This window comes from Aethalodelphis obliquidens, unplaced genomic scaffold, assembly GCF_003676395.1.
Source record: "Aethalodelphis obliquidens isolate GAN/ISIS:26980383/991018 unplaced genomic scaffold, ASM367639v1 scaffold92, whole genome shotgun sequence".
NCBI classification, from domain to species: Eukaryota; Metazoa; Chordata; class Mammalia; order Artiodactyla; family Delphinidae; genus Aethalodelphis; species Aethalodelphis obliquidens.
Window position 1 is genome coordinate 2,130,854 of NW_020838036.1, and position 14,528 is coordinate 2,145,381.

The 14,528-nt window shown below is 38.6% G+C and overlaps 1 protein-coding gene across 1 annotated transcript; it reads left to right on the top strand.

The window, feature by feature from the left end:
- Window positions 1-13,807: 13,807 nt before the first annotated feature.
- On the top strand, window positions 13,808-14,305 carry LSM6 (LSM6 homolog, U6 small nuclear RNA and mRNA degradation associated). The gene has a single exon (XM_027095613.1). The coding sequence runs from the start codon at window positions 13,888-13,890 to the stop codon at window positions 14,128-14,130; it is 243 nt and encodes an 80-aa protein (XP_026951414.1). The 5' UTR covers window positions 13,808-13,887; the 3' UTR covers window positions 14,131-14,305.
- The last annotated feature ends 223 nt before the right edge of the window (window positions 14,306-14,528 follow it).

A 14,528-nucleotide genomic window follows, 5' to 3' on the forward strand; every position in this document is an offset into this window, starting at 1 on the left:
CCAGAGGAAAAAAGTTTCATACTCACAGGTGGCACTAGCATGGATACAGCAGGAGATAAAGCAGAACCAGAAGAATGAAGTAGACTACAATATCATTGCAAAGGCTCAGAAAACTACAGCCCACAAAAGAAGGCCAGAACTATATACGAAACCACCTGAAGCTAGGTGAGAGGCATGGAACAGATTTTTCTCACAGTACTCAGAAGAAACCAACCCTGCCAGTACCTTAATTTTGGTTATCTAGACAACAGAACTCTGAGACAATCAATTTCTGTTTAAGCCACCCAATTTGTGGTTCTTTATTATGGCAGCCCTAGAAAACTAAATAACAACTTGAATGAGAAAAGATAATCAACTCATGTCAGTAGCAATATCAATCAGATATTGGAATGATCTGAGAAGGATTTTTATAGACAGATTTATTGAGATATAATTCACATAACATACAATTCACCCATTTAAAGTAGGCAGTTCAGTGTTCTTTAGTATATCCATAGGGTTGTGCAACCATAAGCACAATCTAATTTTATTTAAAAAATTTTTTTAACATCTTGATTGGAGTATAATTGCTTTACAATGGCGTGTTAGTTTCTGCTTTATAACAGCACAATCTAATTTTAGAAAATTACACATCCCTAAAAGAAACCCATATCTATGAGAAGTCAACCATCATCCCCATTCAAGCCCCAGACATAAGAAACCAGGAATCAATTTTCTGTCTTTATAAATTTGCCTATTATGGACGGTTCATATAAATGAAATTATATAATATATCACACTTTGTAATTGGCTTATTTCACTTAGCATGCTTATAAGCGTCATTCATATTGTAGTGTGTATTAGTATTTTATTTCTTTTATTGACGAATAATATTCCATTGAAAGGATATGCTAATATTTTTTGATCTATTCATCAGTTAGTGGATATTTGTGCTGTTTCCACTTTTGTACTATGCTGCTATGTGACAAGTTTTGTTTAAATGTATCCTTCCATTACTTTTCAGTGTATATATAAGAGTGGAATTGGTGGATCACACTGTAACTTTATATTTCACTTTTTGATAAACTTCCAAAATATTTCCTGTAGTGGCTGCATACATTTGCATTTACACCAGCAATATATGAGGTTCCAACTGTTCTGAACAAGGTTTTTAAAGCAGTCATCATAAAAAAGTTTCAATAATAAATTACAAATTGTCTTGAAACAAATGAAAAATTAGAAAGTATCATATAAAAATAGAAGTTATAACAAAGGACCAACTGTACATTCTGGAATTGATGAATAGAATAAACAAAAGAAAAATTTGCTGATTGGCTTGATAGTAGAATGGCAATGATAGAAGATAAAATCAGTAAACCTAAGGACAGAGCAATAGAATTACTCAATCTGATAAACAGAGAAAGTTGACTGAAAAAAAAAAGAACAAGTCCTCATTGCTCTGTGAGACATTAACAAAAGTTCAAACATGTATATCATCAAAGTCTCAGATGAGGAGGGGGGTGAAGTGAGTAAGTCCGAAAAAGCATTCAAAAAAATCTCCAAATAAGGCAACTTACAGACTAAAATGGCTAAGTGAACCCTCAAAAGAGATAAATAAAAAGAAACCCATGGAATGACACATCATAAACTTCTGAAAAATAAATACCAAGAGAAAACATCTTAAAAGTGGGTAAAGAGAAACTACGCATTACCTAGAGGAGAAAAAAATGAATAACAGTGAATTTCTGTTGAGGCCAGAAGGAAGTGGCACATCTTGCAAGTGCTGAAAGAAAATTATTGCCAACCATGAATTGTATAGCTGGTAAAGCTATTCTTCCAGAATTAAGAAGAAATTATGACATTCTTGTATGGAGGGAAACAGAGAATTCACCATTAGCCAACGTATCCTTAAATAATAACTAAATTATTGTTCTTAAGCAAAAGAAAATAACAAAAGGAGAAAAAGTAGACCATCAGAAAAGTAAGAAGAACAGCAAAATGGGTAAAAATAGAGTAAGCATAAGAGACTATTCTTCTCCTCGTGAATTTCTTAAATCATATTTGAGGGTTGAAGCAAAAATTAAAATAATGTTGTTATGGGGATCAATGAACATAGAGGAAATATATGAGACAATTAAAATTTTTAAATGGAGAGGACAGAAGTATCTAAATGGAAGAAAACTTTCAATACATCACTCAAAGTGGTTAAACACAGATAATAGTAGGCTGTGATAAATTATGTATATATATTTTAAATCTTAGAAAAGCCACTGAAAATTATACAAAATGATGTCCATTCAAGAACACTATAAAATACAATTGAATCATTTAAATATTCCAATAACCCAAAGTAATGAAAGAAAATAGAAGAAGGGGAGTGAGAAAAAAAGAAACAGAAATAAATGAAAAAATGGCAGACCTAACACAAAATAGTCAATAATTACATTAAATATAAATACATAGTGTGAGACCTTCAAGATGGCAGAGGAGTAAGATGTGAAGATCACATTCCTCCCCACAAATACATCTACATGTGGAACAGCTCCTACAGAACACCTATTGAATGCTGGCAGAAGACCTCAAACCTCCCAAAAGGCAAGAAACTCCCCACATACCTGGATAGGGGAAAAGAAAAAAGAAAAAACAGAGACAAAGAATAGGGATGGGACCTGCACCTCTGGGAGGGAGCTGTGAAGGAGGAAAGGTTTCCACACATGAGGAAGCCCCTTCACTGACGGAGATGGGGGGTGGTCAGCAGGGAAGCTTCAGAGCCACGGAGTGGAGAGCAGCAACGGGGGTGAAGAGGGCAAAGTGGAGAGATTCCTGCACAGAGGATCAGTGCTGACCAACACTCACCAGCCTGAGAGGCTTGTTTATTCACGTGCTGGGGATGGTGGGGGCTAGGAGCTGAGGCTTAGGCTTCAGAGGTCAGACTCCAGGGATAGGACTGGGGTTGGCTGCATGAACACAGCCTGAAAGGGGTTAGTGAGCCACAGATAGCTGGGAAGGAGTCTGAGAAAGTGTCTGGAACTGCCTAAGAGGTAAGAGACAATTATTTAGGGGTACGTGAGGAGAGGGGATTCAGAGCACTGCCTAAATGAGCTCCAGAGAAGGGCACAAACTGCGGCAATCAGTGCAGACACAAGAGACTGGCATGAAATGCTAAGGCTGTTGTTGCAGCCACCAAGAAGCCTGTGTGAAAGCACAGGTCACTATCCACACCTACCCTCCTGAAAGCCTATGCAGCCCACCACTGCCAGGGTTCCATGATCCAGGGACAACTTTCCCAGGAGAACACACGGTGCTCCTCAGGCTGTTGCAACATCACACTGGCCTCTGCCTCTGCAGGCTTGCCCCACATTGTGTACCCCTCTCTCCCCCTGGTCTGTGTGAGCCAGAGCCCCTGAATCAGCTGCTACTTTAACCCCATCCTGTCTGGGCAGAGAACAGGTGGCCTCAGGAGACCTACACAAAAAGGTGGGGCCAAATCCAAAGCTGAACCCCAGGAGCTGTGTGAACAAAGAAGAGAAACGGAAATTTCTCCCAGCAGCCTCAGAAGCAGCGGATTAAATCTCCACAATCAACTTGATGTACCCTGCATCTGTGGAACACATGAATAGAAAACAAATAATCCCAAAATTGAGGTGGTGGACTTTGGGAGCAATGTAGACTTGGGGTTTGCTTTCTGCATCTAATTTGTTTCTGGTTAACGTTTACCTTAGATTAGTACTTAGAGCTTATTATCATTGGTATATTTGTTTATTGATTTGGTTGCTCTCTTCCTTTTATATATATATATTTTTTCCTTTTTGACTTTTTGTAAGTGTGTATGTGTATGCTTCTTTGTGTGATTTTGTCTGTATAGCTTTACTTTTACCATTTGTCTGAGGGTTCAGTCTGTCCGTTTTCTTTTTTTTTTTTAGTATAGTTTATAGTGCTTGTTATCATTGGTGGATTTGTTTATTGGTTTGGCTAATCTTTCTTTTTTTATTACTTTCAATTTTTAAAAAAAATTCTTTTTATTTTAACTATTTTATTTTATTTTTCTTTCTTTCTTTTTTTTTTTTTTGCTCTTTTTCCCCCTCCCTTTTATTCTGAGCCATGTGGCTGAGAGGGTCTTGGTGCTCCAGCCAGGTGTCAGGCCTGAGCCTCTTAGGTGGCAGAGCAGAGTTCAGAACATTGGTCCACCAGACACCTCCTGGCCCCACATAATATCAAATGGTGAAAGCTCTCCCAGAGATCTCCATCTCAATGCTAAGACCAAGCTCCACACAATGAACAGCAAGCTACAATGCTAGACACCCCATGCCAAACACCTAGCAAGAGAGAAACACAACAAAAACCATTAGCAGACAGGATGCCTAAAATCGTAATAAGGTCATAGACACACAGAAAAACACTACCAGATGTGGTCCAGCCCACCAGAAAGACAAGATTCAGCCTCATTCACCAGAACACAGGAAATCAGTCCCTTCTACCAGGAAACATGCAACCAACCACTGAACCAACCTTACCCATTGGGGGCAGACACCAAAAACAATGGAAATTACAAACCTACAGCCTGTGAAAAGGAGACCACAAATGCAGTAAGTTAAGCAAAATGAGAAGACAGAGGAATACACAGCAAATGAAGGAGCAAAGTAAAAACCTACCAGACCAAACAAATGAAGAAGAAATAGGCAGTCTACCTGAAAAAGAATTCAGAGTAATGAGAGTAAAGATAATACAAAATCTTGGAAACAGAAGAGAGAAAATGCAAGAAAAGTTTAACAAGGACATAGAAGAATTAAAGAGCAAACAAACACTGATGAACAACACAATAAATGAAATTAAAATTTCTCTAGAAGGGAACAATAGCAGAAAAACTGAGACAGAAGAACGGATAAGTGAACTGGAAGACAAAAGAGTGGAAATAACTTCCACAAGGCTGAATAAAGAAAAAAGAATGAAAAGAATTGAGGACAGTCTCAGAGACTTCTGGGACAACATTAAACACAGCAACATTCAAATTAGAGGGGTCCCAGAAGAAGAAGAGAAAAAGAAAGGGACTGAGAAAATATTTGAAGAGATTATAGTTGAAAATTTCCCTAAGATGGGAAAGGAAATAGACAATTAATTCCAGGAAGCACAGAGAGTCCCATACAGGATAAGTCCGAGGATAAACATACAAAGATGCATATTAAACAAACTATCAAAAATTGGTGTTTGGAGGGGAAGATGCCAGAAGAGTAAGATGCGGAGATCACCTTCCTCCCCACAGATACACCAGAAATACATCTACACGTGGAACAACTCCTACAGAACACCTACTGAACGCTGGCATTAGACCTCAGACCTCCCAAAAGGCAAGAAACTCCCCACGTACATGGGTAGGGCAAAAGAAAAAAGAATAAACAGAGATAAAAGAATAGGGACGGGACCTGCACCAGTGGGAGGGAGCTGTGAAGGAGGAAAGGTTTCCACACACTGGGAGCCCTTTCACCAGCGGAGACTGGGTGGCAGAGGGGGAAAGCTTCCAAACCGCGGAGGAGAGAACAGCAGCAGGGGTGCGGAGGGCAAAGCGGAGAGATTCCTGCACAGAGGATCAGTGCCGAACAGCACTTAACAGCCTGAAAGGCTTGTCTGCTCACCTACCGGGGAGGGCGGGGCTGGGAGCTGAGACTCGGGCTTTGTTTGGAGCTCAGGGTGAGGACTGGGATTGGTGGCGTGGACACAGCCTGCAGGGGGCTAGTGCGCGATGGCTAGCTGGGAGTCCGGGACCAGCCGAAGAGGCAAGAGACATTTTCTTGCCTCTTTGTTTCCTGGTGCGTGAGGAGAGGGGATTAAGAGTGCTGCATAAAGGAGAACCAGAGATGGGCGTGAGCCACGGCTAAAAGCGTGGACCACAGAGACGGGCATGAGATGCTAAGGCTGCTGCTGCCACCACCAAGAAGCCTGTGTGCGAGCACAGGTCACTATCCACACAACCCTTCCAGGGAGGCTGTGCACCCTGCCACTACCGGGGTCCCGGGATCCAGGGACAACTTCCCCAGGAGAATGCACGGCACGCCTCAGGCTGGTGCAACGTCACACTGGCCTCTGCCGCCACAGGCTTGCCCTGCACTCCGTGCCCTTCCCTCCCCCATGGCCTGAGTGAGCCAGAGTCCCCGAAGCAGCTGCTCCTTTAACCCCGTCCTGAGTGAAGAACAGACACCTTCCGACTACCTACACACAGATGCAGGGCCAAATCCGAAGCTGAGCCCTGGGAGATGTGAGAACAAAGAAGAGAAAGGGAAATCTGTCCCACCAGCCTCAGAACCAGTGGATTAAAGCTGCACAATCAGCTTGATGTACCCTGCATCTGTGGAATACATGAATAGACAACGAATCACCCCAAATTGAGGAGGTGGACTTTGAGAGCAAAATTTATGATTTTTTCCCCTTTTCCTCTTTTTGAGAGTGTGTATATGTATGCTTCTGTGTGAGATTTTGTCTGTATAGCTTTGCTTCCACCATTTACCCTAGGGTTCTATCTGTCGAGTTTTTTTTTGTTTGTTTTTAAATTTTTTTTCTCTTAATAATTATTTTTTACTTTAATAACTTTATTATATTTTATCTTATTTTATTTTATTTTATTCTTTCTTTCTTTCTACTTCTACTAATTCTTTCTTTCTAATTTTCTCCCTTTTATTTTGAGCTGTGGGGATGAAAGGCTCTTGGTGCTACAGCCAAAAGTCAGTGCTGTGTCTCTGAGGTGGGAGAGCCAACTGCAGGACACTGGTCCAGAAGAGAACTCCCAGCTCCACATAAGATCAAATGGCAAAAATCTCCCAGAGAGCTCCATCACAACACTAGCACCCAGCTTAACTCAATGACCAGCAAGCTACAGTGCTGGACATCCTATGTCAAACAACTAGCAAGACAGGAACACAACACCACCCATTAGCAGAGAGGCTGCCTAAAATCATAATAAGTCCACAGACACCCCCAAACACACAACAAGACATGGACCTACCCACCAGAAAGACAAGATCCAGCCTCATCCACCAGAATACAGGCACTAGTCCTCTCCACCACGAAGCCTACACAACCCACTGAACCAACCTTAGCCACTGGGGACAGACACCAAAAACAACGGGAACTAGGAACCTGCAGCCTGCAAAAAGGAGACCACAAACACAGTAAGACAAGCAAAATGAGAAGACAGAGAAACACACAGTAGATGAAGGAGCAAGATAAAAACCCAACAGACCTAACAAATGAAGAAGAAATAGGCAGTCTACCTGATAAAGAATTCAAAATAATGATAGTAAAGGTGATCAAAAATCTTGGAAATACAATAGACAAAATGCAAGAAACATTTAACAAGGGCCTAGAAGAACTAAAGATGAAACAAACAATGATGAACAACACAATAAATGAAATGAAAGATACTCTAGATGGGATCAATAGCAGAATAACTGAGGCAGAAGAACGGATAAGTGACCTGGAAGATAAAATAGTGGATATAACTACTGCAGAGCAGAATAAAGAAAAAAGAATGAAAAAAACGGAGGACAGTCTCAGAGACCTCTGGGAAAACATTAAACACACCAACATTCGAATTATAGGGGTTCCAGAAGAAGAAGAGAAAAAGAAAGAGACTGAGAAAATATTTGAAGAGATTATGGTTGAAAACTTCCCTAATATGGGAAAGGAAAGAGCTAATCAGGTCCAGGAAGCACAGAGAGTCCCATACAGGATAAATCCAAGGAGAAATACACCAAGACACACATTAATCAAACTGTCAAAAATGAAATACGAAGAAAACATATTAAAAGCAGCAAGGGAAAAACAACAAATAAGAGACAAGGGAATCCCAATAAGGTTAACAGCTGATCTTTCATCAAAAACTCTGCAAGCCAGAAGGGAGTGGCAGGACATATTTAAAGTGATGAAGGACAAAAACCTGCAACCAAGATTACTCTACCCAGCAAGGCTCTCATTCAGATTTGATGGAGAAATTAAAACCTTTACAGACAAGCAAAAGCTGAGAGAGTTCAGCACCACCAAACCAGATTTACAACAAATGCTATAAAAACTTCTCTAGGCAAGAAACACAAAAGAAGGAAAAGACCTACAATAACGAACACAAAACAATTAAGAAAATGGGAATAGAAACATACATATTGATAATTACCTTAAATGTAAATGGACTAAATGCTACCTCCAAAAGACACAGATTGGCTGAATAGATACAAAAACGAGACCCATATATATGCTGTCTACAAGAGACCCACTTCAGACCTAGTGACACATACAACTGAAAGTAAGAGGATGGAAAAAGATATTCCATGCAAATGGAAACCAAAAGAAAGCTGGAGTAGCAATTCTCATATCAGCCAAAGTAGACTTTAAAATGAAGACGATTAGAACAGACAAAGAAGGACACTACATAGTGATCAAGGGATTTATCCAAAAAGAAGATATAACAATTGAAATATTTATGCACCCAATATCGGAGTACCTCAATACATAAGGCAAATACGAACAGCCATAAAAGGGGAAATCGACAGTAACACATTCATAGTAGGGGACTTTAACACCCCACTTTCACCCATGGACAGATTATCCAAAACGAAAATCAATAAGGAAACACAAGCTTTAATGACACAACAGACCAGATGGACTTAATTGATATTTATAGGACATTCCATCCAACAACAACAGAATACACATTTTTCTCAAGTGTTCATGGAACATTCTCCAGGATAGATCATATCTTGGGTCATAAATCAAGCCTTGGTAAATTTAAGAAAATTGAAATTATATCAAGTATCTTTTCAGACCACAATACTATGAGACTAGATATCAATTACAGGAAAAGGTCTGTAAAAAATACACACACATGGAGGCTAAACAATACACTACCTAATAACGAAGTGATCACTGAAGAAATCAAAGAGGAAATCAAAAAATACCTAGAAACAAATGACAATGGAGACACGATGACCCAAAACAAATGGGATGCAGCAGAAGCAGTTCTAACAGGGAAGTTTATAGCAACACAATCCTACCTTAAGAAACAGATAACATCTCGAATAAACTACCTAACCTTGCACCTAAAGCAATTAGAGAAAGAAGAACAAAAAAATCCCAAAGTTAGCAGAAAGAAAGAAATGATAAAGATCAGATCAGAAAAAAATGAAAAAGAAATGAAGGAACCAATAGCAAAGATCAATAAAACTAAAAGCTGGTTCCTTGAGAAGAAAAACAAAACTGATAAACCATTAGCCAGATTGATCAAGAAAAAAAGGGAGAAGACACAGATCAATAGAGTTAGAAATGAAAAAGGAGAAGTAACAACTGACAGTGCAGAAATACAAAAGATCATGAGAGATTACTACAAGCAACTCTATGCCAATAAACTGAACAACCTGGAAGAAACGGACAAATTCTTAGAAATGCACAAACTGCCAAGACTGAATCAGGAAGAAATAGAAAATATGAACACACCAATCACAAGCACTGAAATTGAAACTGTGATTAAAAATCTTCCAATAAACAAAAGCCCAGGACCAGATGGCTTCACAGGCGAATTGTATCAAACATTTGGAGAAGAGCTAACACCTACTCTTCTCAAACTCTTCCAAAATATAGCAGAGGAAGGATCACTCGAAAACTCATTCTATGAGGCCACCATCACCTTAATACCAAAACCAGACAACGATGTCACAAAGAAAGAAAACTAAAGGCCAATAACACTGATGAACATAGATGAAAAATTCTTAACAAAATACTAGCAAGCAATGCAACAGCACATTAAAAGGATCATACACCATGATCAAGTGGGTTTATTCCAGGAATGCAAGGATTCTTCAATATATGAAAACCAATCAACGTGATACACCATATTAACAAATTGAAGGAGAAAAAACATAAGATCATCACAATAGATGCAGAGAAAGATTTTGACAATATTCAACACCCATTTATGATAGAAATCCGGCAGAAAGTAGGCATAGAGGGAAATTTCCTCAACATAATAAAGGCCATATATGACAAGCCCATAGCCAACATCATCCTCAATGGTGAAAAACTGAAAGCATTTCCACTAAGATCAGGAACAAGACAAGTTTGCCCACTCTCACCACTCTTATTCAACATAGTTTTGGAAGTTTTAGCCACAGCAATCAGAGAAGAAAAGGAAATAAAAGGAATCCAAATTGGAAAAGAAGAAGTAAAGCTGTCACTGTTTGCAGATGACATGATACTATACATAGAGAATCCTAAAGATGTTACCAGAAAACTTCTAGAGCTAATCAATGAATTTGGTAAAGTACCAGGATACAAAATTAATGCACCAACATCGCTGGCATTCCTATATAGTAATGGTGAAAAATCTGAAAGTGAAATCAAGAAAACAGTCCCATTTACCATTGCAACAAAAAGAATAAAATATCTAGGAATAAACCTACCTAAGGAGACAAAAGACCTGTATGCAGAAAATTATAAGACAGTGATGAAAGAAATTAAAGATGATACAAATAGATGGAGAGATATACCATGTTCTTAGATTGGAAGAATCAACATTGTGAAAATGACTCTACTACCCAAAGCAATCTACAGATTCAATGCAATCCTATCAAACTACCACTGGCATTTTTCACAGAACTAGAAGAAAAAATTTCACAATTTGTATGGAAACACAAAAGAGCCAGAATAGCCAAAGCAATCTTGAGAACCAAAAATGGAGCTTGAAGAATAAGGCTCCCTGATTTCAGACTATAATACAAAGCTACAGTAATCAAGATAGTATGGTACCAGCACAAAAACAGAAACATGGATCAATGGAACAGGATAGAAAGCCCAGAGATAAACCCATGCACATATGATCACCTTATCTTTGACAAAGGAGGCAGGAATGTACAGTGAAGAAAGGACAGCCTCTTCCATAAGTGGTGCTGGGAAAACTTGACAGGTACATGTAAAAGTATGAGATTAGATCACTCCCTAACAGCATACAAAAACATAAGCTCAAAGTGGATTAAAGACCTAAATGTAAGGCCAGAAACTATCAAACTCTTAGAGAAAAACGTAGGCAGAACACTCTATGACATAAATCACAGCAAGATCCTTTTTGACCCACCTCCTAGAGAAATGGAATTAAAAGCAAAAAAATACAAATGGGACCTAATGAAAATTCAAAGCTTTGGCACAGAAAAGGAAATCATAAACAAGATCAAAAGCCAACCCTCAGAATGTGAGAAAATATTTTCAAATGAAGCAACTGACAAAGGATTAATCTCCAAAATTTATAAGCAGCTCATGCAGCTCTATAACATAAAAGCAAACAACCCAATCCAAAGATGGGCAGAAGACCTAAATAGACATTTCTCCAAAGAAGATATACAGACTGCCAAGAAACACATGAAAGAATGCTCAACATCATTAATCATTAGAGAAATGTAAATCAAAACTACAATGAGATGTCATCTCACACCAGTCAGAATGGCCATCATCAAAAAATCTAGAAACAATAAATGCTGGAGAGGGTGTGGAGAAAAGGGAACCCTCTTGCAATGTTGTTGGGAATGTAAATTGATATAGCCACTATGGAGATCAGTATGGAGTTTCCTTAAAAAACTACAAATGGAACTTTCATATGCCCCAGCAATCCCCCTACTGGGCATATACAGTGAAAAAACCATAATTCAAAAAGAGTCATGTAGCAAAATGTTCATTGCAGCTCTATTTACAATAGCCCAGAGATGGAAACAACCTAAGTGTCCATCATCGGATGAATGGATAAAGAAGATGTGGCACATATATACAATGGAATATTACTCAGCCATAAAAAGAAACGAATTTGAGCTATTTGTAATGAGGTGGATAGACCTACAGTCTGTCATACAGAATGAAGTAAGTCAGAAAGAGAGAGACAAATACCGTATGCTAACACATATGTATAGAATTTAAGTAAGAAAATGTCATGAAGAACCTAGTGGTAAGAGAGGAACAAAGACACAGACTTACTAGAGAATGGACTTGAGGATATGGGGAGGGGGAGGTGTAAGGTGTGAGAAAGTGAGAGAGAGGCATGGACATATATACACTACCAAACCTAAGTTAGATAGCTAGTGGGAAGCAGCCGCATAGCACAGGGAGATCAGCTCTGTGCTTTGTGTGTAGGGGTGGCACAAGGAGGGTGGGTGGGAGGGAGATGTAAGAGTGAAGAGATATGGGAACATATGTATATGTATAACTGATTCACTTTGTTATAAAGCAGAAAGGAACACAACATTGTAAGGCAATTATACTCCAATAAAGATGTTAAAAAAAACTATCAAAAATTAAATACAAAGGAAAAGTATTAAAAGCAGCAAGGGAAAGGGAATAAATAATATACAAGGGAATCCCCATAAGGTTAGCAGCTGATTTCTAAGCAGAAACGCTGCTAGCCAGAAGGGACTGGCAGGACATATTTAAAGTGATGAAAGGGAAAAACCTACAACCAATATTACTCTACCCAGCAGTGATTCTATTCAGATTCGACGGAGAAATTAAAACTTTTACAGAGAAGAAAATATAAGAGAATTCAGCACCACCAAACCACCTTTACAACAAATGCTAAAGGAACTTCTCTAGGCAGGAAAAACAAGAGAAGGATAAGACCTACAATAAAAAACCCAAAACAATTAAGAAAATGGTAACAGGAACACACATATCGATAATTACCTTAAATGTAAATGGACTAAATGCTCCCACAAAAAGACACAGATTGGCTGAATAGATACAAAAACAAGACCCGTATATATGCTGTCTACAAGATACCCACTTCATACTGAAGGAAACATACAGACTGAAAGTGAGGGGATGGAAAAACATATTCCATACAAGTGGAAATCGAAAGAAATCTGGAGTAGCAATTCTCATATCAGAAAAAATAGACTTTAAAACTAAGACTATTACAAGAGACAAAGAAGGACACTATATAATGATCAAGGGATCAATCCAGGAAGAAGATATATCAATTGTAAATATTTATGAACCCAACATAGGAGCACCTCAAAACATAAGGCAAATACTAACAGCCATAAAAGGGGAAATCGACAGTACCACAATCATAGTAGGAGACTTTAATACCCCACTTTCACCAACGGACAGATCATCCAAAAGGAAAATAAATAAAGAAACACAAGCTTTAAATGATACATTAAACAAGATGGACTCTATTGATATTTAAAGGACATTCCATGCAAAAACAACAGAATACACTTTCTTCTCAAGTGCTCATGGAACATTCTTCAGGATAGGTCATATCTTGGGTCACAAATCAAGCCTTGGTAAATTTAGCAATATTGAAACTGTATAAACTATCTTTTCCAACCACAACGCTATGAGACTAGATATCAATTACAGGAAAAAAACTGTAAAAATGCAAGCACATGGAAGCTAAATAAATCACTACTAAATAACCAAGAGATAACTGAAGAAATCAAAGAGAAAATTAAAAAATACCTAGAAACAAATGACAATGAAAATACGATGACCCAAAACCTATAGGGTGCAGCAAAAGCAGTTCTAAGGGGGAAGTTTATAGCAATACAAGCCCACCTTAAGAAGCAGGAAACATCTCAAATAAACAACCTAACCTTGCACCTCAAGCAATTAGAGAAAGAAGAACAAAAAAAAACCCCCAAAGTTAGCAAAAGGAAAGAAATCATAAAAATCAGATCAGAAATAAATGAAAAAGAAATGAAGAAAATGATAGCAAAGATCAATAAAACTAAAAACTTGTTGTCTGAGATGATAAACAAAATTGATAAACTATTAGCCAGACACATCAAGAAAAAAGGGAGAGGGTTGATCGGCGGAGGCCGGGCTTGTGGGGTGCCCGGAGTCGGGGTGCTGATCCCGGCCGCGAGATTTCTGATCAGGATTGTTAAAATGAGTCTGCGGAAGCAAACACCCAGTGACTTCCTGAAGCAAATCATCGGACGACCAGTCGTGGTAAAATTAAATTCCGGAGTGGATTACCGAGGGGTCCTGGCTTGCCTGGATGGCTATATGAATATAGCCTTGGAGCAGACAGAGGAGTATGTAAATGGACAGCTGAAGAATAAGTACGGGGATGCATTTATCCGAGGAAACAATGTGTTGTACATAAGTACACAGAAGAGGAGGATGTGAAGACACCTAGAGTGCCATACTTTTCACACTCGGATATGTTTTTTATTAAGTTTTTTGGTTCTTCTGTCATATAATTTGTCCTATTTTGTCATAGTTGGTGATTTTTCACTGACACGTGAGTGAGATAAATGTATAAAATTGTGGATTTAATTGTAAAGAGTTCTTTCATATTTAAGTTGCAGTCATTTTCTTTTACCTCTATGTCAGTGAGCAGAAAGCAAAAAGAATTTTCAAAAAAGAGAAAATCTTTCTCCCTGCATGATTTGTAACTGAAGTCTCAAACAACACCATTTGATTTGCCTGCTTTGCTTGTGGGATTGACTGAAATGATGGACGTGAGGACAATTAAAACATTTGTAGAGACGGCTTCCTCTCTCCTGCTCTGTTCACCGTACAGA